This window comes from Solanum tuberosum, unplaced genomic scaffold, assembly GCF_000226075.1.
Source record: "Solanum tuberosum cultivar DM 1-3 516 R44 unplaced genomic scaffold, SolTub_3.0 scf00302, whole genome shotgun sequence".
NCBI classification, from domain to species: domain Eukaryota; kingdom Viridiplantae; phylum Streptophyta; class Magnoliopsida; order Solanales; family Solanaceae; genus Solanum; species Solanum tuberosum.
The window spans coordinates 206,870-232,978 of NW_006239238.1; the positions used below are offsets into that span (position 1 = coordinate 206,870).

The 26,109-nt window shown below is 33.4% G+C and overlaps 3 protein-coding genes across 4 annotated transcripts; 1 reads left to right on the forward strand and 2 right to left on the reverse strand.

Moving 5' to 3' along the window:
* Nucleotides 1-11,248: 11,248 nt before the first annotated feature.
* Nucleotides 11,249-14,058, forward strand: LOC102605244 (uncharacterized). Its single transcript, XM_006360040.2, has 2 exons — nucleotides 11,249-12,401; nucleotides 13,257-14,058. The coding sequence occupies exons 1-2, from the start codon at nucleotides 11,741-11,743 to the stop codon at nucleotides 13,886-13,888; spliced, it is 1,293 nt and encodes a 430-aa protein (XP_006360102.1). The 5' UTR covers nucleotides 11,249-11,740; the 3' UTR covers nucleotides 13,889-14,058.
* A 1,980-nt stretch (nucleotides 14,059-16,038) lies between these two features.
* On the reverse strand, nucleotides 16,039-19,111 carry LOC102605576 (50S ribosomal protein L24, chloroplastic). The gene is made up of 4 exons (XM_006360041.1): nucleotides 18,910-19,111; nucleotides 17,100-17,138; nucleotides 16,557-16,787; nucleotides 16,039-16,370 (listed from the first exon to the last, which is right to left on the reverse strand). Exons 1-4 carry the CDS (start codon nucleotides 19,000-19,002, stop codon nucleotides 16,164-16,166), a joined length of 570 nt encoding a protein of 189 aa, XP_006360103.1. The 5' UTR covers nucleotides 19,003-19,111; the 3' UTR covers nucleotides 16,039-16,163.
* Nucleotides 19,112-19,463: 352 nt separating this feature from the next.
* On the reverse strand, nucleotides 19,464-24,853 carry LOC102605911 (probable leucine-rich repeat receptor-like serine/threonine-protein kinase At5g15730). Of its 2 annotated transcripts, XM_015314706.1 has the most exons (9): nucleotides 24,664-24,853; nucleotides 24,451-24,487; nucleotides 23,566-23,935; nucleotides 22,786-22,939; nucleotides 21,969-22,095; nucleotides 21,117-21,202; nucleotides 20,822-20,893; nucleotides 20,422-20,625; nucleotides 19,464-20,041 (listed from the first exon to the last, which is right to left on the reverse strand). In XM_015314706.1, exons 3-9 carry the CDS (start codon nucleotides 23,877-23,879, stop codon nucleotides 19,706-19,708), a joined length of 1,293 nt encoding a protein of 430 aa, XP_015170192.1. In that variant the 5' UTR covers nucleotides 23,880-23,935; nucleotides 24,451-24,487; nucleotides 24,664-24,853; the 3' UTR covers nucleotides 19,464-19,705. The 2 variants fall into 2 exon arrangements, with proteins under 2 accessions (XP_015170192.1, XP_006360104.1); XM_006360042.2 differs by lacking the exon at nucleotides 24,451-24,487.
* Nucleotides 24,854-26,109: the final 1,256 nt, after the last annotated feature.

Here is a 26,109-nt window from a genome sequence, read left to right on the forward strand (position 1 = left end):
GTACTGGCTTTGTTTCCTCTTCCAATGAGCTCCTGATAATGATCCTCAGAGATGTATCTCCCTTGTCCCTTCATATCATTTCTCCCTTGTCCCTTCACATCATTTGTCCCTTCTACCTCAGCTACATTATTACTCGCATAAGGTTTAGTAGGCACACCTGCAGATCCCAAATTTTTCTTGCTTTGGAAGTCAGGTGGATACCCAACTAATCTGTAACAGTTTGTCTTTAGATGTCCTTTGTAACCATAATGATCACAAACATATCACGGTGGTACTAATGGCCTTCTAGATTTGTAATTTTGATTCTGATTGTAGTTCGGATACTGATTCATCTGGTATTGATGTGAAGTGGGAGGTGTAGTATTGGATCTTTGGTTCTGGTGTCTTCCTACCATCATAGTCATGGAATCTCTACTCCCATCTGCTACTCCTAAACCTCTTTGACTCTCCTCTTGGATTACTAGAGCATAGGCTTGATTAACAGTTAGGACAGGGGTTTTCAATAGTATATCACTTCTCACATGACTAAAACTCTCGTTCAAGCCCATTAGAAACTGTAACAGGCGTTGATTTCTCAACAATTCGATCGAAGGTCTAGATGTCTCACAACTACACCCAGCAGTGGGTACTAATGCATCTATCTCATCCCAGTAATCCTTCATTCTAGAAAAATAGACTGTAACTGAATTTGTACCTTGAGTTAATGATGCAATGTCCTTCCATTTTTAACTCATTTTGTCCAGTTTTTTTTTACTTAGTTTTAATTAATTTCTTTATTTTCTTATAATTATCGGGAAAAGGTACAAGTACCCCCCTAGACTATAACCCAAATCTCAGAGACACACCTTAACTAAATTAAGATCCTATTACCCCCTTGAACTCTAATCCATGATAGCACTATTGCGTTAAATCTCTTCGCATTAATTAGAAATAACTAAGGAAATTTTTAATGTCAATAACTAAGGAATTAAAATGCAATTGTAGGGCTTCTACTTCCCCGTTTACGTAAATCAAGCATGACTATTTAATTAAATATTGGGAGAAGGCACAAGTACCCCCCTAGATTACCCCCTCGGTTTACGTAAATAAAACATGACTATTTAATTAAATATTGGGAGAAGGCACAAGTACCCCCTAGATTATCCCCTGAACTCATTTTATATATAATATTGTACACCTTTTGGCTTATGTGGCACATCCCAAAAGTCAAAACCAACTCATTTTATATATAATATTGTACACCTTTTGGCTTATGTGGGACATCCCAAAGCCAAAGCCAAAGCCAAAGCCAAGCGAGAGACGACGACGGCGCGAGGGGTCCTCTTTCCAACCGTTTTAACAACTAATAGAAGTGTTTCTCTATTTAAACACTTCTATTTTTCTTTCCACCACCCATGAGGGAGAAATGTCTTTTTATTAAAGCATAAGAGAATTTTTCAAGTTCCATCTTTTCATCTTCCCTCCATTTCTCATTAACTCTTGTTATATACCCAACATAATGTTCTCTAATGTGCTACATACTTTGTCTTGGAATAGATGAACTGAACATCAAATCCGAGAGAATGAAATGTTGAATTGAATCGTATCAATATTTGCACTTTTAAGTTCACTAGAAAAGACTAATGGTAACTCCTTTAATCATCTAATTTTTCATGCATCGCTAAATATAAATGAAGAGTATGCCATATAATCTTTTAACATGCAGACGATTTTAGCCTATAATCTATATTGAGTTCGTTGCAACTCCTCAAATTCTTCATAGTTATGGAATAAAAAAAGAAAAGTTTTTTTCCAAGTGAGTAAGTTTACATTAATTAGATATAACTAAGGAAATTTATAATGTCATAACTAACGAATTAAATGCAAATGTTAGGCTTCTACTTCTACCTTTACGTAAATAAAGCATGACCATTTGATTAGAGTTTAATTTAGTGTAGGGCTAAATTTGTAATTCAACTTTGAAGCTAGGACCATATAGTATATATAATATGTGATATCATGATGCTATCACGATGATGATGTATGGCTATGCTTGAGGACATTCCTATGTAGCGTAATATGTCATATGAGTCAAATTTTGACTAGCCATAAATCATGACAGATTAGTAAATGTTTTACTTGAAAAGGTCATTTAATGTCTAATTAACCAAAATAGTCTAGAGTAAATATATAGATAGACTTATGGAAAGAAACATGACTTTTATGGCATGAAAAATTAAAGTGAGATTTAATACAATTAATATTTTAATGATTTTGGTCAAAAGAATATGCTATAAATCTAGCAAGAGAGAAAGAACCATCTCCTCATTCTCAGACTATTTTCACAAAGAGACACATGTTAAAAATGCTACCTTCAGACCAAAATCAAGAATCTGAAGTTTGGTCACCTATCTCCTCTCCTCCACATGATCACTTGAACAACGATCTACAAAATGTAGAATCAATCATCTCTGAATCTGCAAAAGAAAAAGTTGACCAAAAAGCAACAGAAAAAGGAAAACTCCCAGAATCTGACTTGTATGAAATGAAGTGTGTATGTCCAAAAATTGAAGAAAAGGGGAAGTCTCCCATGCCTGAATATTATGAATTGAAGCCCATCAATAAGCCTAAATTTTCCAATCTTATGCAGGGAGGAACGTCGAAAATTAAGTTGAAAAAAGAAGATAATTATGATTATTATCAGGATTTGGCTATCTTGAAGGCTATCTATCATTACTTCTTCAATCATGGGGTGATTCCATATCCTAATTATTCAGAGAATTTTATCAATTACATCGAGGCTTCAATTCCCAATTTGAAATTTTGTGGCCTGGCATTGAAGACTAAGATAATTTTGTTAGAAAGGCGTTTCAAAGCTATTTTGAAAGTTGCAGGATATGATCCTAATATAATCAACCCTATTCATCGTGAAATTTTCAACTTGTCGATGGGTTTATGGGGTTAGGTTTGGAGACTATTATCAAGTTGGGAAAGAGATTGACGAAACTGATGACAATTTGAGAAACTGAAGGTGTTGATCCATTCTTAAATTTTTAGGTCTAAGTCTTCATAGCATCATTTTGAATTGTTTATGCTTTTGTTTGTATTTTTCATTTCAGCTGAAATTTTATTATGGGATTAGAGATTGTGAAAGATTATTTTGATTTGATATGAAAATGTTCTCTTTTTCAAAGTTGATTTTGTGAGTGAATCTGCTATATAGAGTGTTTTGTTAATAACAGCATCATTTAGCAAATTCATTGACATTCAAATACACATTCTACAAACTCACTTGCAAAGTCTGATATTAGAAAGAAAGTTATTCGTCAAAAATAGGCTCTGATCCACCTTCTACGTGGTCGATCATCAGTGTCACTAGCATTTGAATTGAAACTAGCAGTCCAACACAATTCTTGACTTGCTTGACTGGGACTTCCTAAATCCTTTCCCGAATTCTAGCTATCTGATTCGAGTAACTGGGAAACTGGACTTGGTGAATGCCTCCGATCCATCACCCATTGTTCCTTGGGGTGCTCGAGCCTTTGCATTGATTTTTCAATACAAAGCATTAGTTAATAAAAGATCAAATATATATAGGTTATTCTTTCGCTCGCATTGCAGGCACTATTATCAACTTTTTTTCTCTTGCTTTTTTATAAATGTGATGGTTGAGTCAATTTATATGTTCCTCAACTAATTCAATAATCATGGTTTGAGAAGATCAAGTTACTTAACTATATATGTCTATCAAGTCTTAATACATGAGCATAAATTATTACTAGTTTTTTCTTGTATCGACTGAAGGGGAGTCTTAGCATAATGGCAAGAGATGTCCTAACAACCTCTATAATGGTCTCCGTATTGTCTGGCTCATCATAGGACCATGTGCACGTGAGAGTTTAGAGTATCGAACTATAGAATCATTCAAAACAGAATATTTTCCAATCTTGAACAAGGATGAACGTCCGTAAATCATGAGTTGAAATGGAGAGCACTATGCAGTTGAGGAAAGAATATTGTGAGAAATAAAAAAAGAGTTATTGAGGGTCAAGTTTTCATAGCATCATGTTTTTAATTTCTTGGAGCATCAATGTAAATTTTTAAATTTTCTTTCACTAAATAGAATCGGTAATGAATCTAATGCTTCATAGTTCATAACGTCTATAAAGTTTTATTAGCCTTATATTTGATTTGCCAACATTTCATATACTTTTTAAATAACCTCCTTGCAAGACAACTTTCCCGCACCTTAATTAATTTACTATATATTTGATACTTCCACTTATGCATGTACTCAAAAAGCTTATATCTGCCAATGCTTTGACCAATAATGGAAAAATAATTCTTAGCATTTTTAGCCGCTTTGAACATTTGGTCTCACTATGTCCGACTTCGTTGACCATTAATTTACATCTTGACTTCACATTGTCTCATCATAAAATTACATTTAATATTAATCTAGTAGCATTAAAATATTTAGACATTTAGTACATAAATATTAGTAACCTATTTGAAAAAGATAATAACAGTTAAAAAAAATTTCCAGATGTGAATTTTTTTTAATTTGGTAATATAATTACTTTTATTCTTTATCAGCTCCAAAATTTTCGTTATATTTGCTTTCTTTCTTTATGAGTTTCAACATTTTCTCAAAGAATCACCATATCACAATGCTACCCGGTAAAGAACTCAATGGAGAGAACAATGAAGGGAAGAAAGAAAATTCAAAATCTGATGGACAAGCAGTCTTGGTTTGCTTTGATCTCATTATTAAAATTCTCTTAAGGCTTCCGGTGAAATCTCTCTTGCGGTGCAGGTCTATTTCAAAAACTTGGCTTGCTTTGATCTGTAGCCCTAAGCTTATCAAGTCTCATATGATTTTATCAGCTAATAAAAATGACTACACCAATCATAGGCTTATATTGAGGACTGGCCATCCCGAAAATCTTAAGGATTGTTCTCTTAAGTCTTTACTCTATGAGTCTATTATTGAAGAATTCGATCTGGATTATCTCCATGAAAAACTCTAGTAGATATTCTTTGGTCAGGGGTTCTATAAATGGATTGATTTGTCTTTTAAATGTTTCAAAGGAATTATTTCTCTAGAACCCAACAATAAGAAAGTTCAGGAAATTACCTGATTTTAAAACTATAGTGGGCGATGTTGTCCATTTCTTATATGGTTTTAGATACGATGAAATCCATGATGATTATAAGGTAGTACGTATTTGTACTAATATTGGCCGTCAGAGTGATTTTCAAGAGGTTAATATCTATAGTCTAAAGAATTATTCTTGGTGGATAACTGGTTATCCTCATAATGAGACGCGATTAATTAGTTCAGGTAAATTTGTGAATGGGAAGCTTCACTGGGCTACTAGTGCTGGTCTTGGTTACCAAAGGGGTTGGGGCATCACATCTTTTGATTTGGCTGATGAGAAATGGAGAAAGGTGGAACATCCCTTTTATGGAGAAAGGGATGGTATTCTCATGACGAGAGCACTGAGAAGTAATTTTTCTATGTTTTGTAATAATTCGATCGCTCAAGTAGATGTGTGGTAAATGAAGGAGTATGGGAATAAAGAATCTTGGATAAAAGTATTTACCATCAATTAAAATCCAGATCCTATGGATTATTTTCTTTCTCATTCCTTTTGTTTGTCAAAAGGTGGTGAATTTTTGGTTATGTTTGAATCAACTTTCATGATATACAATCCAAAGGATAACTCGATCAAAATTCTCAAGTCTCCTAAATTTAGTAAAGCTCTTACGGTGGAAATCTACGTTGAAAGTTTAATTTGTCCCCTTTCATAAAATGAACCAAGAACACAACAAGAATAAAGGTGGTTGAAGCTCTGATAATTATAATTGTATAAGTAATGATTTGAAATAGTTCCACCTTATGCATTTTGCAAAGGGCTGTTATATTTTCTTTTTTTAATCGAATAATCATTGCATATTTAAGAAGATATTTACACCTCTTCATGGAGATCTTGTTTTTTTTAATCTTTTCTTTTTTGCATATTTCAATGAAAAAAGAACTTTTTCTCATTATTTCTAATAGCTTATTAAATTTTCTTGGTGATGCCTTTTCATTAATTTAGTTATTTGGTCAATCAAAGATTGATTTTTTTTTAACTTTAGTAGTAAGATTGATATTAGCAAGCTACTATTTTTAGTAGATTTCTTTCTTTTATGTGACAGAGAACACGAGTTCCATGTTTTTCTCAAGTGAAAAAAACTTATATTACTTAGTGGGCTAAAATCATTATTCAGAACTTGATGCTAAAAGAATCTGATATAAAGGATATTACAAATTAGGACAGAAGGATCTGTATATTAGATACAAATCATTATTAAGGACTAACACCGTATTCCTACAATAAAAGAGACATTTAGTGGCTATAAATTTTTTTGCCGCAAAAATATTTTGCCTTTAGTGGTATTTATAGAATGTCTGTTATAAGTACTCAAATTTTATATTGACGTTAAATATAATACCGACAATTATATGATTGTCGCTAAATAATTGGAGCAAACATTTTGTTATTGTTATAGCGTTAGATGCTTTTTAATTATCGTCCACTTATATCCTATAATAACTGTACAAAATCTGACCCATGCGCTGCAACTCCACAAACAAAAACCATAATAATATTATTTAGTGAGAAAATTTTAAATTATTTTTATTTTCTTAAATAAAATGGGTGAGATAGTTTTTTAAAGCCACATAATATCTTTTATTTGTATTAAAAAATATTTTTTATTTTTATTTTTTTTATCCGGGCCACTAAATAAAGGGGTAAATATGCAATACTTGTTAGATAGTGAGGTATATATGCACCATTTGTAAAATAACAAAAATATTTTCATATCACTTTTTCAACGAGGAGTATATCCACTTTAATTCATGAAATTGAGGAATACATTTGTCTCTTTTCTCATTGTTATTTTTTTCATTGTCATATAATATGTAGAAAATGTAGAGGAGGTCGCAATTTATGTTTATTATGAATTTTTTTTTACCAAGAGTGGTAACTGATAAGAATGAATTTACTCCATTATTGACCATTTCTCCTTACAAGACTAATTTTTTTCATTTTGAAAAAAGAGTCACTCAGCATTTATAGCTTTTGTTATGATTTGAAAGTTTGTTCGTATAATGGTTTATCCAACTTCATTGATTACATCTTTAATTACTTCACCGTAATCCAATCATAAATAGTATTACGAGAGATAATCTAAAATTAAATTTAGTACACTATTTTATTTATTTTAGTGTTATGAATTAGCTATAAATTTAGCAAGAGACGATTTGTCTCTTCATTCTCAGTTCATTCTAAAGCATGGCAACTGAAATTGTTATTGAAATTTTCTTAAAGCTTCCAGTAAAATTTCTCTTGAAAATCAAGTATGTTTCAAAATCTTGGCATGCATTAATTAGTAGTCCTAGATTTATCAAGTATCATCTAAATTTATCAGCTAATTATAACAAATACTTCACCAACCATAATGTTATTTTGAATATAGCCCAACCAAAATTCAATCTTGAGGATTGTTTTGTTATGGAGGAAACTGACTTGGATTATCACATGAAAAACTCGGGTATATCTTTCGTGATTGAGGGTTTTATCAATGGATTGGTTTGTCTTGTAAATAAGGCAAATGAAATATTTTTATGGAATCCAACAATAAGAAAGTATAAGAAATTGCCTAATTTTAGAACTCAATTGAAGAATGAGGGTTATTGCATATATGGCTTTGGATATGATGAAATCCATGATGATTACAAGGTAATGTGCATTTTTTCTATTGTTGGATGTCCACCTCATTTTCAAGAGGTAAATATATATAGTCTAAAGAATGATTCTTGGCAAATAATACATTGTTCACTAAATGTGATACGATTAATGGGCTCGGGTAAATTTGTGAATGGAAAATTTTATTGGACTGCTAGTGTTAATATCATAAGCGGTTGGAGCATAACCTCTTTCAATTTGATTAATGAGAAATGGAGAAAGGTGGAACGACCTTACAATAGAGAAGAGAGTGAAGGTCTTGTGTTGGGGGTGTTGGGAAGTAATCTTTCTGCGATTTCTAATAATTCGACTACTCACGTAGATGTGTGGGTTATGGAGGAGTACGAGAACAAAGAATCTTGGATAAAGATGTTTACCATCAATTGTGCTCTAAATCCTGTGGATTATTTGTTTTCTCACTCTTTTTATTTGTCAAAAAGAGGTGAATTTTTGTTTATGTTTGATGATACTGCGATGATATACGATCCAAAGGATAACTTAATCAGATATTCACAGACTAGCGAATTTGATTATGATCTTTTGACAGAATTCTTTCAAAGTCTAGTATACCCGCTTTCACAAAACGAATCGAGGACACTACAAGAATAAAGGGAGCAGACGTGTGATAATTGCAACTATATAACCGATGATTTGTTAAGAGTTTCATTTTATGCATTTTACAAAGGGCATGTTTTAGGGAGAACTATAACCCATATCGATCCTCATGGAGACCTAATTTGACTTTTTCCTTTTTAGTAATTTCATGAAATAATATTATCTTTTTCCATTATTGTTAATAGCTTATTAATTTCTTTGGCAATATCCTTTCATTAATTTATCTATCTGGCCAATTAAGGATTGTATCTACTTTTTTTACTTTACCAGTAACTTTGATAGTAGCAAGAATGGATTGAATAGATGAATGCAATGGAGAAAATATTTATTTGCTACTCTTAATTAAACAAATATATAGGCACATAATATTTGCGCAAAATACTTTAGAAAAGAGTAATAGTTTTTTACCTTTCAAGATATAGGAATAAAATTTATGTATATTCAGACTTTTTCAGACTCCACTTGTGAAATTACATTAAATATGTTGTTATTTTTGTACTTGCAAAAAGAGTAGATATGGTCCATATTATTTTTCCTTTTGGCTAATAATACACAAGTTGAGTAGCAGATCATAAACACAACTAGATATCAAAACATACATTTGGCTAAAAAAAAAATCAAGAGCAACAATAAAAGTTTTTATATATAGTACAGCTTCTTCATTGACTAAATTTTTCATTCATAAAGATTTTTAGTAATCAAGTACCTACAAATAATCACACATATGTTAAATTTAGTAATCACAAACCCTAGAAACTTGACATATATATCAAAAAAACAAGTTTTGCTTTTTGATAGATAGAAACGAGAGAGAAATGAAGCAGAAGAATTGAATTGTTTTGTGTGTTTATGAGTTTCTAAAGCAAATTGACTTGGTATTTATAGCCCACGGGAGTTATAATCCAGCCAATGAAAAGACAATCAAGAGGATTGAACTTGTACACCGTTGAATGGAAGAGCAAATCAATGGTGGATAAAGATAATGGTAACACATTTAATCAATTTTAAGGATTATGATGAGTTTGTTGCCAAAAACAAAAGGAATGTGATGTGTTTGTTTCCAAAATAAAAAAGGATTATGATGTGTTAGTAGCCAAAAAAAAAAAGGAAGAGGATTATGATGAGTTTTGAATTTGAACAAAAGATTTTTTTGCGGGTAATTTTATCCTTGATATTTGGCTTTAATAGCCCTTTGAACATAATTGAAGTTTTACAATATAATGAAACGAGATGACATATTTTAAATAACTAACTTATTATCAGCTCAACAAGCCTAAAAAAAGGAAGTAGTAGTCTTAGGCCCTTTAATTTGATGGCCTCATTTTTTAAGCAATAATAGGCATTTTTTAAGATTCCCAGCCATCTAAAGCACCTGCAAACAATCACACATATATAAAACTCAGTTTCACAATGCAAATATCAATTATATGGAACAATTTAATTTTTCGAAAAAATAATAAATATTTCATTTTTTAATGTTTGATCATTTGAAATTCGCAAGCAAAAATCTGGAAAATTAATGTCACTGTGCTCTAGAATGCTGTACCTTTTCTCTTTAGGTGCAATAAATGATCTTATTTTATTTAAAAAATTATCTATTTGTGTTGCATTCTCAAAAAAAAAAAAAAAAACTTGACAAGAATACTAACAATAAAATTGTGGGGCTTGTATGTTTGTCTACCTTTACCTTAAACCTGCTAGAAGGACATAACAAGAGAGCTTACTATTAACATGAAAATTAGTTGTTGGATTCATTAAAATAGGGAAAAATAATTTATTGAGACTTGTGATATTATTAATTACCTTATTTGTTATTTTTTCAAAAAAATATATTTTATTCATCTATGATACTATATAGTAATATCATTAATAAATTCAAATGTGATTCTCATTAAATTCAAAAATGTGAGGTGAGGTGCGTGAGAATGTGACTCTTTAAGTGTCAGAGTGAATTTTCAATTTTTAGCCTGTCTTTTCTGAATCTTTTATACTGTTTGTGCACCTTTAATTTGTTTATGTTACTGTCTTCATTAATTTAAACATTGAACTCGGTTGATAAATAAACACTTAAACTTTAAAAAAATATATATTTGTATACCTTAATTTATATTAAACGATAATTAAATATTTTAATTTATTTTTATTGTGTCTAGTGGATATACAAGCATTACCGTAATATAAATTTTTATATGATTAATTTGAAAATTAAAGTGTTCAATTGACACAGTAAAAATGAATTAAGGTATATAAATATACATATTCAAAGTTGAATTGTTCACTTATACTTTTATTCTATATTAAGTGAATTTTTGAGGGTTTTTTACCATTCAAAATAATTGAATTGTTTATATTTTGAATTGTTTAAAGTTCAAGAGGAATATTTGAAATTTTTTCTATATGTGCCCTTTTCCTTAATAAAGTTTGATATTTTCAAAGAGATTAATTAATGTACTTAAAAAGTATATTTATAATTTAACAAAGAATAATAGTGAAAAATATGCCCAAAAAAAGTATTCCTTCTAATTATATTAATTGAATTTTAATATACCGCATACTTATTAAGAAAAACATTTAAGACATAATTTTAATTATATTTTTCACTATTATTCTTTGATTTAAATTATGTCTTAAATATTTTCCTTAATAAGTATGCATTATCTTAAAATTCAATTAATATAATTAAAAGGAATACTAAAATATCAAAATTTAAGCGTGTATTTATATAATCATGCCAATTTTTAAAGCTTCATGTTTTTTTTGTCTTGTTCCTTTAATAATAACCCAATAGATTCTTGCTTTTTTTTCATTCAATTGACAATATCCTCTTCTTTCTCTTTTGCCTCTAAAACTTTTTTCTTCTTCTTCATGGATTTCTAGTTAGATTTTCTGGGGTGACTTTAATATTTTTTTTGTAAAGCTTTGATTTTTTTTCTTGGCATTTTGAATGTTGTTTTGGGGTTGTCTTCTTGAGAGCAATGGGTGTTCACTTTTGTTTTCTGATAGCTAAAAAAAAGGAATTTTTACAAGGGATAATTTTTACTAATTTTTTTTGGGATTTTCTTGAGTGACTTTAATTTGTGTAAAGTATTAATCTTTTCAAGGCATTTTGAAGGATGCTGTGTGGGGTTTGTTTTCTGATAGCTAAAAAGAAGCATTTTTCATAAGGAGATAATGTCAGTCAAGAATAGAAAGATATCTTCTTGACTAACTTTTTTGAGTTTCATGGGGGTAGAAAAAGATGATAACTTTAGGAAAGTTCATTTCTTTTAGAAAGTTATCTGAGTATAAGTAGAAGAAAAGTTACATTTTTTAGTATATTGAAGGGTTGAAAAGATAGATTCTTGAAAATGGGGGAGAAGAAGAATATGCCAGCAGTTTGGTTTTCTTTAAAGAGATCTTTGCATTGTAAATCAGGGCCATCAGATGTTCATGACCCAAAAACAAGAAAAGAGTTAAGCACAATTTTGACTAAAAAAGGAGGAGGAAGGTCTGGTTGTTCAAGGTCTATAGCAAATCTCAAAGATGTAATCCATGGAAGTAAAAGACATTTGGATAAACCCCCTAGTTGTAGTCCAAGATCTATTGGTAGTAGTGAGTTTCTTAATCCAATAACTCATGAAGTTATTCTGAGTAATTCAAGATGTGAGCTGAAAATCACTAGTTTTAATGGATTTCAAGAAAGTGGTAATGGGGGTAGTGGGGTTGGGGGTGGGGTGAGTACTAATGGTGGTTCAACTTTTGTGGGTACTTTAAGGCCTGGTACACCAGGTCCAGGAGGGCACCCTACAATGCATTATTTCAATTCTGGTTGTAGGAACACTCCTACAAGGAGGAGTGCATCTTTTCTTGTTGATAAAGAAGGGCATACTAGTAGTTTTGCTTCTAAAACTAGGTATTCACTTGATAATGATGTTAATGGAACTTCTTCTGGGGTCACATGTCATAAGTGTGGAGAGCAATTTGGGAAATGGGAAGCTCTTGAAGAGCATCATCTTTCTAAGCATGCTGGTAAAAAAATCTTGCCTTTTTGCTTTTTTCATCATTCCTGTTCCTAAATCCATGCTTTCTTGCTTACACTATAGCTTATTTCCTTTTTCGTGCTCTTTGTCTGAAAAAAAGTACTTTTTTAATATTAATATAAAAATTGGGGTGGGAAAGTGGGTAGTGGATTACAAGGTGAGAAATAATTTATCGCAATGGATTAGTTAACTGTATCCTGATTCGAACTCGCACTAATAAAGTGAAAGTTTAGATAGTCAACCTATGAGATTTCCTGAAAAGAGGTACTTGCTTTGCTTTATGTTCTTTCTTCCCCTCCCACCACCCCACCCCCTTTTCTTTTTTTTGCTTATGTGTGTGTAGCCTACATCACAAGATTGTACATTTGCAGCTTCTGAGCCCTCATTGCTTAGGAATTGGAACTTCTTGTCTTTGTCTTTAGTGTTAGAAATATTGTCCTTTTTCAGTCAATTTGTTTGAAATTTGCTTCAAGGTGAGATGATATCAGTAATTTCTTCCAAAATTGATTAGCTTTGGTGGATTGGTGGTGTAGGGAGGTGAAGCAAAAGAAATCATGAAATTCTAACTGTGAAATTCTCTGCGCATTATGCGTAGATATCTATGCCTGCATTGCACTGCTGGATGAGAGAAAAATTTTGCTTCCCATCACCCTATATGTCAAATTAGGATGAATCCTCATATACAGAATGTGTTTGGACAAGCTCACCTAGGCATGTTGGTCCCGATTTGCTTGGGATTGAGATGTCGTAATTGTATTTGTTATTATTGTATTCATTTTCTGTACTTGTTGATTTAATTCTTTGAAAGGCTTCTTAGCTTGTTGTTTTTTGCTCAAATGGACAGTGAGTGAACTTTTGGAGGGTGATTCTTCAAGGAAGATTGTAGAAATAATCTGTCGCTCAAGCTGGTTAAAATCCGAGAGCCAAGTTGGACGGATTGAAAGGGTCTTGAAAGTTCACAACACACAAAAAACTCTGGCTCGGTTTGAAGAATATAGGGAGATGGTGAAAAGCAAAGCAAGTAAGCTCCCTAAGAAACATCCTCGATGTATAGCTGATGGAAATGAACTTTTAAGGTTCTATGGAACTACTTTGGCTTGCGGCCTTGGCATGAACGGATCCTGCTGTCTCTGTATATCTGATAAATGCTGCGTCTGTCGAATTATCAGAAACGGTTTCTCCACGAAGAAGGAACTCAAAGGTGGGATTGGCGTCTTCACCACCTCCACGAGTGGAAGTGCTTATGAATGCATCGAGATGAGTGAAGATGATCCATCCTTAAGAAAAGCATTGATTGTCTGCAGAGTAGTTGCAGGTCGAGTGCATAGGCCATTAGAGAACATTCAAGAAATGGCTGGCCAAACTGGGTTCGATTCTTTGGCAGGTAAGGTTGGCGTGTACTCGAACATAGAGGAGCTTTACTTGCTTAATCCAAAGGCTCTTCTTCCTTGTTTTGTGGTAATCTGCAAAGCCTAAGGGGAAAAAAAGACATTGCTGAATGTTTAAATTAGTAATGAGATTCTGCGTCACGTATAGGCTTTTCTTTTCGACATGTTCTGCAGGAATTTTTGGTTCTTGGAGTCCAAATTCTGTATCTGTTATTTACCAAAATTTGGCAAAGCTAGATGATCCAAAAGTTTCATTGATAGTTTTTTGTTGACTTTGTGGGGTGTGACTACCCCTTTTTATTCAAACCAAACCATCCCATCCCCAGGAGGATTAATTGTGCTCCCACGTACCCTCCAATGGGACTCGATTAACCCTCAATCTACTGGTTGATGATAGATGTGCTCAACCACTTGAGTAAGCCTCACTTGTCGACTACCTTTTTCTGTGTCTCTGATGATTTTTGGTTGAGTTCGTACATGTATGATGTATAGGTGTAACAGAATACCGTTTATTATACATAGTAATATAGACAACTATAGATTTGGGACCATTTCAGTTTTTAGAATGAATCCATGATCACAAATCTGGGCAGTTTTGGACTAGACACTTGTGACTTCAAAACCAAATGGTTGCTAAGGCTTAAGAAGTTTGTAAGCTATGCTTCCGGCACCTATGTTGTTCAGACTCTTTAAAAATGTTGTTGGACGCGTGTCTAATCCTCCCAAATATTGTCAGATCATTCAAAAGTAGTGCATTTTTAAAGGATCCGACATAGGTGAGACAATATCTCTAGAGAGTGTAATCGTAGTATGACATTCAAATATGAAGTAATAATTGTCCTCGTATAATCTACGTATATTCTGTCCTCTTCAAACCGGGTGTGTTTTTGTTATATCATCAACTCAATGAAATCCACTTGCAGCAACCAAAATGTGGTCCCTCAAGTTAGTACTGCTATATGCTTCATAAAATGCTAGAAGACATAAATAAATGAGATAATAAGTCATTGTCTATGTTTCTTTTGGCAGACTATATTATCTGTGTCTTATTAGACCTACTATTAATGTTGCTAGAAAAATGTTGTGATCCTCTTTTTCTTATTCTCTGCACATTTTTTTTTCCTTAATTTATCACTACTGCTGTTCAGAGAAATGAACTAGATTCATGAGATAAGTCAAAAAAGGGACCAACTTTTTCCTCTTGCTTTTAATATGACCTGAAAAAAAGTGGTACCCAATTTTATTTTAGGTGATATTATTTCTTTTGTTAACTCTTAAATTTTAAATTTTGAATTTTTCCCTCCGCTTAAGATAACAAGTTCTAAGGACACCTTTTAATATGTATTAAAAGTATTTTTTATAGTACGATATCTTTTTCTATTAAAATTGTGAGTGAGCATAAGAGATTCATTTTTATATTTGAGTTAGTATGGTTTTTATTTTTTGTATAATCATCTGAAGTTCGATATAAACATGCTTGAGTTCTATTCAAAGGAGGAAACGCTCTTACTGAGAACTCGAATCGAGATTCTTATCTATCACACCACATCTCTCTCGTTGATCATTTCGTTGGTGGTTTGGTTTTGAACAGTAGCTATCTGTTAATAAATGTTGCATGGCAATGCCAACTCATTACGTATCTATGCATCTGATTTTGATAGAAAAGACACTTGTCTATTTGTGTTCAGAAAACTGAATTCAACTGCAATTGGGGAATATTTCAGTTGGCATTTCATTAATGCTGATTTAGACTGTTCCTCTGCTTCAACCTTTCCTTCTTTTTCTTTGTTTTGGGGTGGGGGACGGGTGGAGGATAGCGACTTTGGTCCCTATGATTTTGATCCTTCAAACCATGTTGCTTCTATCTAAGCCTGAGATAATCTGTATCATGAGTCATGACATACATCCACATTCTTGAAACAGTTGAAAGAATCATCAATAAATGGACAAGAACCCGAATTATAAAGCACATGAAGATCATTGTCCTCGACCCATTCATCATCCAACTCTAGTACGTAATGAGTACTGGAAGAATCAATGGAAGAATATAAGGTTGAGTGAAGACGACAAGCAAGAATATCAGTGGTGACGACTGAGGGAGTGGTGTTGAAGGTGGAGAAGAAAATGATGAAGATGACAAATACTAGTACTTTTTTGAACACTTCTTGTTGGGTTCTAATTTGAAAATTGAAATACTTGGAACTTGAAAACTTGTACTAAATAGACAGGCAAACAGAATTTGAGTAAAATGTACTTTAATATAAAATCTTCTGTTACTGATTTAAAAAGGTGAAGGTGATAACAGAATCATAATATTTCAAAATTAGCAAAATCGAACTAGAATTTACAGACCAGTGGATCTCCTAGGAAGCAGCAGCTACTGCTTCTGTTGTTTTCCCCTTCTCTTTGACTGCTTTCTTCCAGTTCTCTGCACTATCGATGATTTCCCCAGTTTTAATGAGGTACCGGACTCTTTTTCCATTGTCTAACGTTTTGTGGCCCACCCGACTGGTTACCTTCTGCTCTTTTGAGTAAAGCATCACGTTTGAGCTGTGAATAGGAGCTTCAATCTGAAACAACAACAACAACAACTATGTCTCAGTCCAAACAAGTTGAGGAGTTTCAATCTGAAATGTTAATACAAATTTTTCTTTCTTGGTAGGGCAAAGATGAATTCAATGCTAGCCACAACGAAATGTAAAGCTCAAGATAACAATTTTCAGGTGAGTTAGAGAAGAGAGAAGTCGAGATAAAACCTTGACTATCTGGCCTGGTTCCTCCTCACTCCGACTTTTCACATGCTTGGTTTTCAAGTTCACCTCTTTTACTACTACTTTGCTGTTGTGCTTGATGATCTCGGTGATCTCTCCGATTTTACCTTTGTCATGGCCGGATATTACCTTTACAGTATCACCCAGCCTTACATGCATTTTGTGTAGTACTGGAAGACTGTTTGGCTTACATTCTTTACGCTCCCATCGCTTAAGCTGCAAAATAGACATAAAAAAGAAGCTCTTATTCAATGATAAAGCTAATTCTATTCACAATTCTCAGAAACTGTTGTTTCAGCTAAAAGAATATCATACTCATAAGAATTAGTCCCGAAGATTAGCAATACAAACATTTGGTGGCCATTTTTAAAAGCTGTTGACGAGTTAGTTTGAGCACTTCCTTCATTACATCATGTTATAAAAGAAATGCATGACCACATAACAGCAACCCTATAAAAGTAGTTGCGGCAAATGTCTATTCTCGGACACACATACTAAAGGACCAAAAAAATGAATCAAGATACCAACCTTTGCTGTAATCAAACATGGACCTTCTGTTGATTTAACCTGCACGGCATCATATGGAGATCGTCATTAAAGTGGCTAAAGATTATCCAATTTTACAGTAGACACAACAAAAAGCGACAAATGTGTAAGGCATGATATACATCCAAAGAGTGTTGACCGAATAACAAGCAAGTGCATTTTCTGGAAACAGATCTCATTCCGTATTTGCTTCCAATAACTTGTGATTATATAGGCACTAACAACAAATTCACCATTGTTTGTGATCCCTCATAGTAAACATGTTTAACAGATAACTATAATATGAGAACGATTTATATTATCGAGGAACACAGAGGCATATGTATAATATGGGTTTAGCAGAACCCAGTAGCTTTCTTTCAAAACCCTATATATGTATTAAGAAATTGCTAAATACGACCAAATATTAAAATTTCGAACCCTAAAGTCAAATACAGGATTCATCCTATGTTGGAACTTGGAAGACCATCAATTGCAACAGAGGGGGTAAGTTTAAGTTAACCAATTAGCATATTCTTAATATACTTGACTTTTTGAAGACCTTTTGAGGAACTACTGCAGCAAATTGTAGATGTCCTTATATATCAAATTATTCCCTTGCAGCTAGAAATACACTGTGTTTGGTATGTAGTTCCAACTTTCCTATGTTCCGAAAATATTTTCTTTAGGAAAACAAGTTCAAGTTCAAAATGAAGAAAATGACTTCCCTAGTGGAAGTAAGGAAAACAAGATGGATAAGTAGCATTTCAAGTTTATCATCTCCTCCGCACACACCCAATCCTTCCAACTCCCACTTCTTGACCATATCACCTCCAGCCATCCCCAAATCCCCACTCCCCATCCCATCTCACCTCCATAGTATTTTTTATTTTATTTTATGACAAGGGAACCCGCAGCCTCTACCCTTTGGGTGCGCACAAGGTAAAACTCCCGCTCCAATGCAATAGCTCGCAAACCACATAGGAGAGGTAACCCGCACTAGGCAAGCCCGGTGCGACGAGCTCGACCCAGAAGGCAAACCCCTTGCTTTCGTTGGCAAGGGATTTCGAACTTTAGACCTCCAACATGGAAGTCCCAAGCCCAAACCATTGGGCCATCCCAAAGGGTACCTCCATAGTATTTTGTTGCATATATAACATATAAATGTTCTTGGGACAATATTATCTAACTTAGTTACTATATAAAGACTAGAAAATTAGTAAGTTCCACACTTGTTTTCCAGGAAAACATTTCTAGGAAATAATTTTCCGTGGAAAACATATTCCTTCGTACCAAACAAGCAATCAAAACTTATAATGGCGAAAAAACATATGATATGAGAAAGGATTCAGGTAGCAATGGTGACGAAGACGAGAAAAAGTCCACAATATATTGTAATCAAATAATAGAAAATTAATTTCTAATCAATAGTACAATGGAGATAGATACCTTTGTCCTATGATCCCTAATACATAGAAGTCAAATTATTCAAAAAAAGACCTTTCACAAGGACAATTGAAATTGAGATAAAGCAGACAGGACATAGCCTAGTGGTTAATGAAGTGGTGGACAACTATGAGGTGTTGGTTCAAATCACAATACACTACTTTATTTCTTCGCATTTGTGTTAGACTCGATGGAGAAAGTTACTCGCAACACAATTCAATTCTGGCGAGAGGTAGCAGGTATCCTATGTAATTAGTCGAGTTGTGAGCAAGTTGGACCAGATGACACAGTTATAGAAACAAAAAAAAACGACATTTGAGAAAATTCATTTTGAAAACCAAATAGTGGAAGTTATGAGAAAGCATACCAGAGGAAGGGAGAGAGGAGGAGAGAAGCGTTGGCCGAAGAAAGAGGTGGAGGAGATGGAGAGACCAGTAAAGGAGCTCTGCAGAGCCGCCATTGCTCAAAACCTTCTGCAAAATCCTTTTGTGAAGGAAGAAACAACACTGAGCTGAGCTGAGTTTTTGGATAGGATAATAAAAACCAGAACCTCCTCCTTCTTCTCTCTCTATCCCTGTGTCCAGATACCCGATCCAACTCAATTGGACCTTCAACGGGTCGAGTACGGCCCAATTATAAAGCCCTTTTCAGCTATTGGGGAATAATCCTATTAATTTTAAAAGGGAAAAATTATCAAGTTTTATAGTTTGACAAAACAGATAAATGGTGAATTGAACAAATATATATATTGAAACAAAATCGGGGAAGTTGCTCAATCGATTGACTATTAGGATTTTACTTTACTAGTGAGGATCGATTGATAAGTCTCCCATTTTTCATTCCCCTAAAAATAAAAAATAAAAAAACTTGGTTTTTTTTAATAAAATTAGATTGAATAGGATATTAACGTAGAAGATGATATGAAGTGAAAAAGGCTGATCTGGGATTTTCCCCATTTTCTACCATTCATTAACCTTCCACGCAAATTTACAAAAACTTGAACAAAATTGGGAACAAAGGCTATCATACACTCGGACTATAACATACCCCTACGTATCCCAAACGAACTCACCAAGACAAAAGTGTGTTTTGTAAATAAAGAACCTAACAACCTGACCAATTTTACAAGATGAAACAAAAAATAAACAAATGGAAGAACTGAGTTAAACTTCATATGAGTCAGCTGTACTATCTATAGATTCCACACGTCGATGTCCAGAGATTGGACTCCGATGATCTAGCTGTTCAACATTGATGGTAATCTCCTCTGCTGTTGCAGATAAAGACCGCTTGTGGCGCTTTCTTTCGTGTCTAGACTTGAGTATCCTTGACAGAACCTGCACAGTGTCCCTCATGGAAGGCCGTTTCTTCGGGGCACGATTCACACATTTGTATGCAAGTGCTGCAACATCATTAAGTTCTTGCAGATCATACTTCCCATCAAGACGGGAATCTGCAATTTCCTCCCATCCGCCTTTTCCATCTGTAGTCATGGCTGCCTACAATCATCAATCATATCTGCTTAGTTTCTATATCACTGAAAAGGCTTCAGAAACATATGGACAATAAAAGAGGTTGTAGGGGAAGAGGGGAGGAGTGGAGAGGTTTCGAAAGTTACTCGTTATCAGTGCTCTCTATATATGTGTGCCTAAAGTTAGGAGTAGTGGCACTATACAGCATACATATGATGAAGTCATCCAAGTACAACCAGGGAAGACAAAAGATTGTGCAAAGACACTATAACAAAGGCGTAAGCAATCTCATAAAGCTATATGCTCAAGAAGTTATGGACCCTTGGTTCTCACCATATCTTTTTTCACAAAAAAAAAAAAAAAGTTTCACATCACATAATGAGGAGAGAGAGAGAGAGAGATCTTACTAGTTCAATATACTCGATAAGCCCCTGAAGAGGGTTTTTACCAGCAATAAGTTCAAATAGTAAGACCCCAAAGCTGTAAACATCGCTTTTCTTAGTGAAGGACCTAGTTGATATATATTCAGGATCAAGATATCCGAATGTTCCACGGATATTGGATACATGTTTACTGACCATTTCTTCCCTTGACAGCCCAAAATCAGCAACCTGTGTATTAAACCCAAGATTGCAAGTTATGCTTAGTACCATTAGACCAAAATGGTGTCTACATTTTCATTATGATAAACTCAGGATGGTCATAATCTTCAGTATGACCACCTCAAAGTCTGCCATTTCATTTATTATCAAACCAAAGAAACCTATTTCGTCTACTTTACTTTGGAGAGAAAAAAAAGAAACATACCCTGGCACTCATTGACTGATCCAACAAAATATTGGATGATTTAATATCCCGGTGTACAACTGGAGGAACTGCCTGAAAAAGGAAATAACAAAGAAGAAAGAGGTGAGTGAATCAGCAATATACGGTAGCAGGAGAGTTTCCACTAGGACACACATGATTCAGAAATTGAGTTCCCCCCAAAATGTATTTGTATGTGAATGGATTTCATACTTATTTCAAGGATCCTTGATACCGAAGAGAGACTGGTTATTAATCATGTGTCAGCAATTAAATGTGAATTACGGGATAAGATTACCCCGTCATGAAGATACTCTAAGCCCCTAGCCACATCCAGAGCAATTTGAACTCTCAACTCCCAGCGCAATGGTTCAAGCTTTTCATCTGTCAATGTAGTTCCATTGTTAAAATACTAACATATTATCATGCATGTGAGAGGTTATCCTGGATGCAAATATCTGGCTACACTACCATGTTTTACATTTCTATGAAAACTTTGATTGCATGAGTACATATGCTAGTCAAAATACAAATGTCAATGTATCATGAATCTCATCTCACAGAACACAAAGATAATTTCCAATTTGAGGAGGTGGGATATCTTCTAATAGTCACATAAACAATCCCTAGCATTCAGTGTACCAGTGTTAAGAACCAGCAGCGCTAAACTGGACAGTAGGGAGCCTTGCTATAAACTGATCAAATAGTTGGCGCTGAAGGGCATACAAATGGAGGAAATCATGAATGGAGAAATATTGTTCAGAAAGGAGCTCAAATCTACACTGCTAGGACACACAGTGGGTTAGCACGAGACTGACTACATCCAAAACTTGCTTTTGGTGGCAGTAAACTTCTTAACAGACTAATCTAGTTTACCCATATAAATATAGTTCCATTTACTACAAATTGGCTTCTTGAAATTGTTGCCTTGATTGATGGATGACTGATATATGTTACTCAATGAACATAATTGAGGTGAAAAGTACACATATATAGGCATGCAATATTTGGTAACCTCGGCATCATGCAATCAGAGAAATGTTTTAAAATTTAAGAATGTTGCAAGAAAATGCCTTGATCAAAACTGCCTCTATAAGAAATCTTTTTCTCTTGCCACAAAAATAATCAAACAGAGTTCTCAACAGCATACCGTACAAGTGAGAAGCTAAACTGCCTCGGCTCATGTAAACGTAGATAAGCATATGCTGACCCTTCTCTGCGCAGTATCCAACTAAATTCACTAGGTTTCTGTGGTGTAGCCTTCCCAGTAACATGACCTGTGGAAACAAAATAAGCTGGAAGTTAATTTAGTTTTAGAAAAACATTTACATCATACAATGTAGTTCAGCTATTACAGCATAAAACATACAGTTTAGCACAAAATACAAATAAAAGGATGAGGCTCATATCATATCTAGAAGCCTATTGGATGAAAAGTTTTGTTAAATATTAACTCACAAATGCTAGGATTTGCCTAAATCTTTTTTCGCGTGCTATGAAATTTAGAGAAAGCATTGTTCATGTTTGGAGGGTACACCAATTTTTCTGTCCCCATTTGCTTATGATCAGTTGCAAGCACCTCACCAGCAACAGAATCAAAATATGAGGGGAGTTGAAGTTAATATACCCTTCTCTTTTGATCTGAAAACCAGATGTTTTTGTTAAAGATCACTTGGCCTTGTACCACTGCCATGTTGTCTAAGTGATGCTCATGATTTAAGGTAAACATTTTTACGATGCACAAAAAGTAAGTAAATTTATTTAGCATTTTCCACAACTACACCATATTTTATCAACTGGTTGTTTGGTGAACTGGCCTTTCCATATGTTAACTTAGAGCTTGCTCGAGATGGTTGCCACACATTACTAAAGGTTGTCAAAATTTACAACAAATGTTTGAACAAGTTGACTTGTCAAACACACGTGATATCGTCTTGAAAAGAATTCTTCTGTAATGTTTAGAGTACCTCTGTTTGGAATTCTTTCTCCCCTTGTTTAGAATCAGTTGCAAGCACTTTGACAGCAACCGTCTCACCAGTAGACATCTGAGCTTTATAAACAGGACCATAGGCCCCTTGACCAATCAATGTGGTGAAGTTGTAGGTTGCTCTCTGCAAATCCCTGCCCATGAGTAGTAAATGATCATCATCTCAATTAAGAATCAAAAGCATTACAGCATGTAGTCATGCACTCATGGCCCTAAGATGCAAGGTCTATTTATTGAAGACTGCAATTTATGTTAAATAGTATGAACGGAATTGCAATACATGCAGCAAAGTAATGAATCAGACACATTATAATAGGATATTGCCATGAGACGAAGATGCAAAGTCTTGCTACTAGAGAATGTTCCTAGTTTTGCCCGACGTCCAAACAGTACATTGTTCAGGATTCTGATTTGAGAAAATCTAATAGTAGCCTGACAGTGGATGGACGACCTTTGAAGTTGTATGGTCTAAAGGCAATTTCTTTGATAAAGAGACAAAAAAATGGATCATTTCTTCTTCGGCAAGTTCTGAATAAAAGTGGAAGTTTGGATTTCGTAAGATCCTTATATTGTATTCTACTTCCAGTGATCGTAACAACTATAATAGTATAAAAATACTGATTTTAAACAATCTCTCCAATGATAAAATAATAGTCTTAGCCAAGTTCATCATCCCTTTTCAAAAACAATGAGAGAGCAGTAGATTGTAGACCAAACTAAGAAGTTGCAATACTCTTTCCATTTTATCAAAGATACATACTTGTAGGAGTACTCGAGAATACCGGATGCAGAAACCACATTGGACTTCCTGACGCTCCCTAACCAAAATGACATGCCATTCTGGATAGACTTTGGTGACTCAGTACCAATTGAGGAGTCTGATAATACTGTACATGTATCTACACCATTTGCACGAATAGGAACAGTGGCAGCCCTCCTAGAACTGCTATTCCCTATCTGAGGACGTCTCCTATGGTACCTCCTAAAGCAGAAAAATGCAGCTATAGCTAAAAGCACTCCTATCACCACTCCAATTGAGATGCCTATAATTAATCCAGATGACTCCTTCTCCATCTCTTCCGTGTTCCTCAATTCTCAGCTACCTAAGCATTGGTCCCATTGAGAAATACCTGTAAGAAATTAAAAGTAGTTAACTTCTGCAACCAAAAAGTCAGGATGAAAAATAAAAAGTTAACTACAACAACTTCCAACAATCCCAAACTGGTCAAGATCAACCATATGAATCCTCAATACCAATTTACCTCCATTCGGACTAATTTCATCCCAATACAAGAGTCCAGAAAAATAATAAACAAAATTTTAATCCTAAAACAATCTCCATTTTCATGAGTACAAAAATTAACCAAATTCGAGAAGAAAACAAAAACATGCTTTGATTAGCCTTGCTTGCTAATTAAAATTAACATATGAAACCACAAGTGCAAAAGTGTCATCCAGCTCAAAGCTTAAAAAAATACTCTAGCATGCCTCCCACTAATTCTCCAACCGAGACAATAAACTGCAATACAATACACAATTTTCAGTTTTCACAAATATATTTTCGGAACAGAGCATCGTATACGCATAAGTTCAAAAATCCAGATTTGGTCAAAACACGCTGGAAAAATTGACAATTTCAACTTACGACTAAGCTTATTCCACCAGCAGCCAAAAAGGAAAATCTACAAATAAATGTTCCAAACAACAAATCAAATGAAAACAACATAATGATTAGTACAAAAGATAAATTTCAGTACAGATCAAAAACTAGTGCGAAAAAGTAAAAAGTATACTCAGAAAAACGTAAATTTTCAGGCGAAAAACTGTAAAGTGCATATTCATTCCTCCATTGTTGTACCTTGAGTAAAGCAGTTAACAAAGCGTGATGAAGAAGGATCTAGGCACGTTGAGAAGCAACAAAAAAGGAAGGAATCTGGTTAAGACCGTGTTTGGAATTTGCCGATAGAGAAAAAAATGAAAATTCAATTGGAAGAGGCAAAAGAGCAGAGTGTTGTTTCAGGCAACTGGTCTCCTTCTGACATTTTTTTTTACGTTGAGAGACTTTAAAACGCGCGTGATGATGATTATTATTTATATTTCCCATAATGCCCTTTTAGTTTATATAATATTAACATATCTTTTTCTCTTCTTTTTTTTTTTTTGTTTTTTTCTTGTGATGAATTAATAAATATAGAATTAATGATAGTCTAGCTACTTTTAGGACCCTTATATAAATGTGAATTATTTTTCTTGTGTTACATAAAATGGATTAAGAGACACAAACTTTTTATTGATCGGATTAATTTGAATTATATAGCATATAATTCAATGAAAAATTATTAAGTTTGTAGAAAATTTATTTATTTTCCTTTAATAGTAAAAGATAAAAAAATTAAAATTGATGATTTTTTATTTTGATGATTTATTGTGATAAGGTTTTTAACCTTTGATAGATACATATATTGAACATAAGTTAAATGTCTAATAGGTAAGAAATAGTCTTCAAAATATCTAAACAAAAAGATGCTACTGTAAATCTATAATTTAAATGTTGTTTCTGTATATAATCTTACTATTCTCAAATTAATTATGTATGATATAATTTTCATCTTTAGGAGAGAATAATCGATTTGTGATTTGTGGACAGCGGATCGATGATAATCATTTTAATCCACAATTAGTTTTTATGTTTTTCTTTCTTTATTTGGAATTTATCTTTATTATTTTTGTGGTTAACGACTTTTGTCTTGTGTAATTTTTATTTTTATTTTTGTTGAAGAATTTGTTTAAATTTGTTTGTTATACTGTTCTTTTTAATTTGATTAAAAAAACCATCTTTTTTCTTTTTAACAATTCTTTGATTTTAATTTTACATGACATATATAAAATTAAAAATAATTTAATATATTTAACGTAGCTTTGATTTTCATTTTTTTTTACTTCTTAAATTCCATTATAAATTAAAATAGGACAAAAATTCATAATTACACGATAAAGTGAAACCACGTTTACCGTTTTTTGGGTTTAATCCAGCAAAGCTAGTACATTAACTACCTTTATAATCATTGTCCTTTAATAATGCTTATCCAAATTTGTCTCAAGATTTTACTCTATCCAATGACACAAAGATTACAAAGGTAAAAACTATTATTTGCGGCCAATATTTATAATCAAATCAACATAAACATATAATATGTGGGTGCTTAAATTTATTTTACTTAATCATGATTAGTTAGTACTTAGTTTATATACATTTTAAACTAGCTCGTTACTTTATTAAACGATGATAAATCAATATAATTAC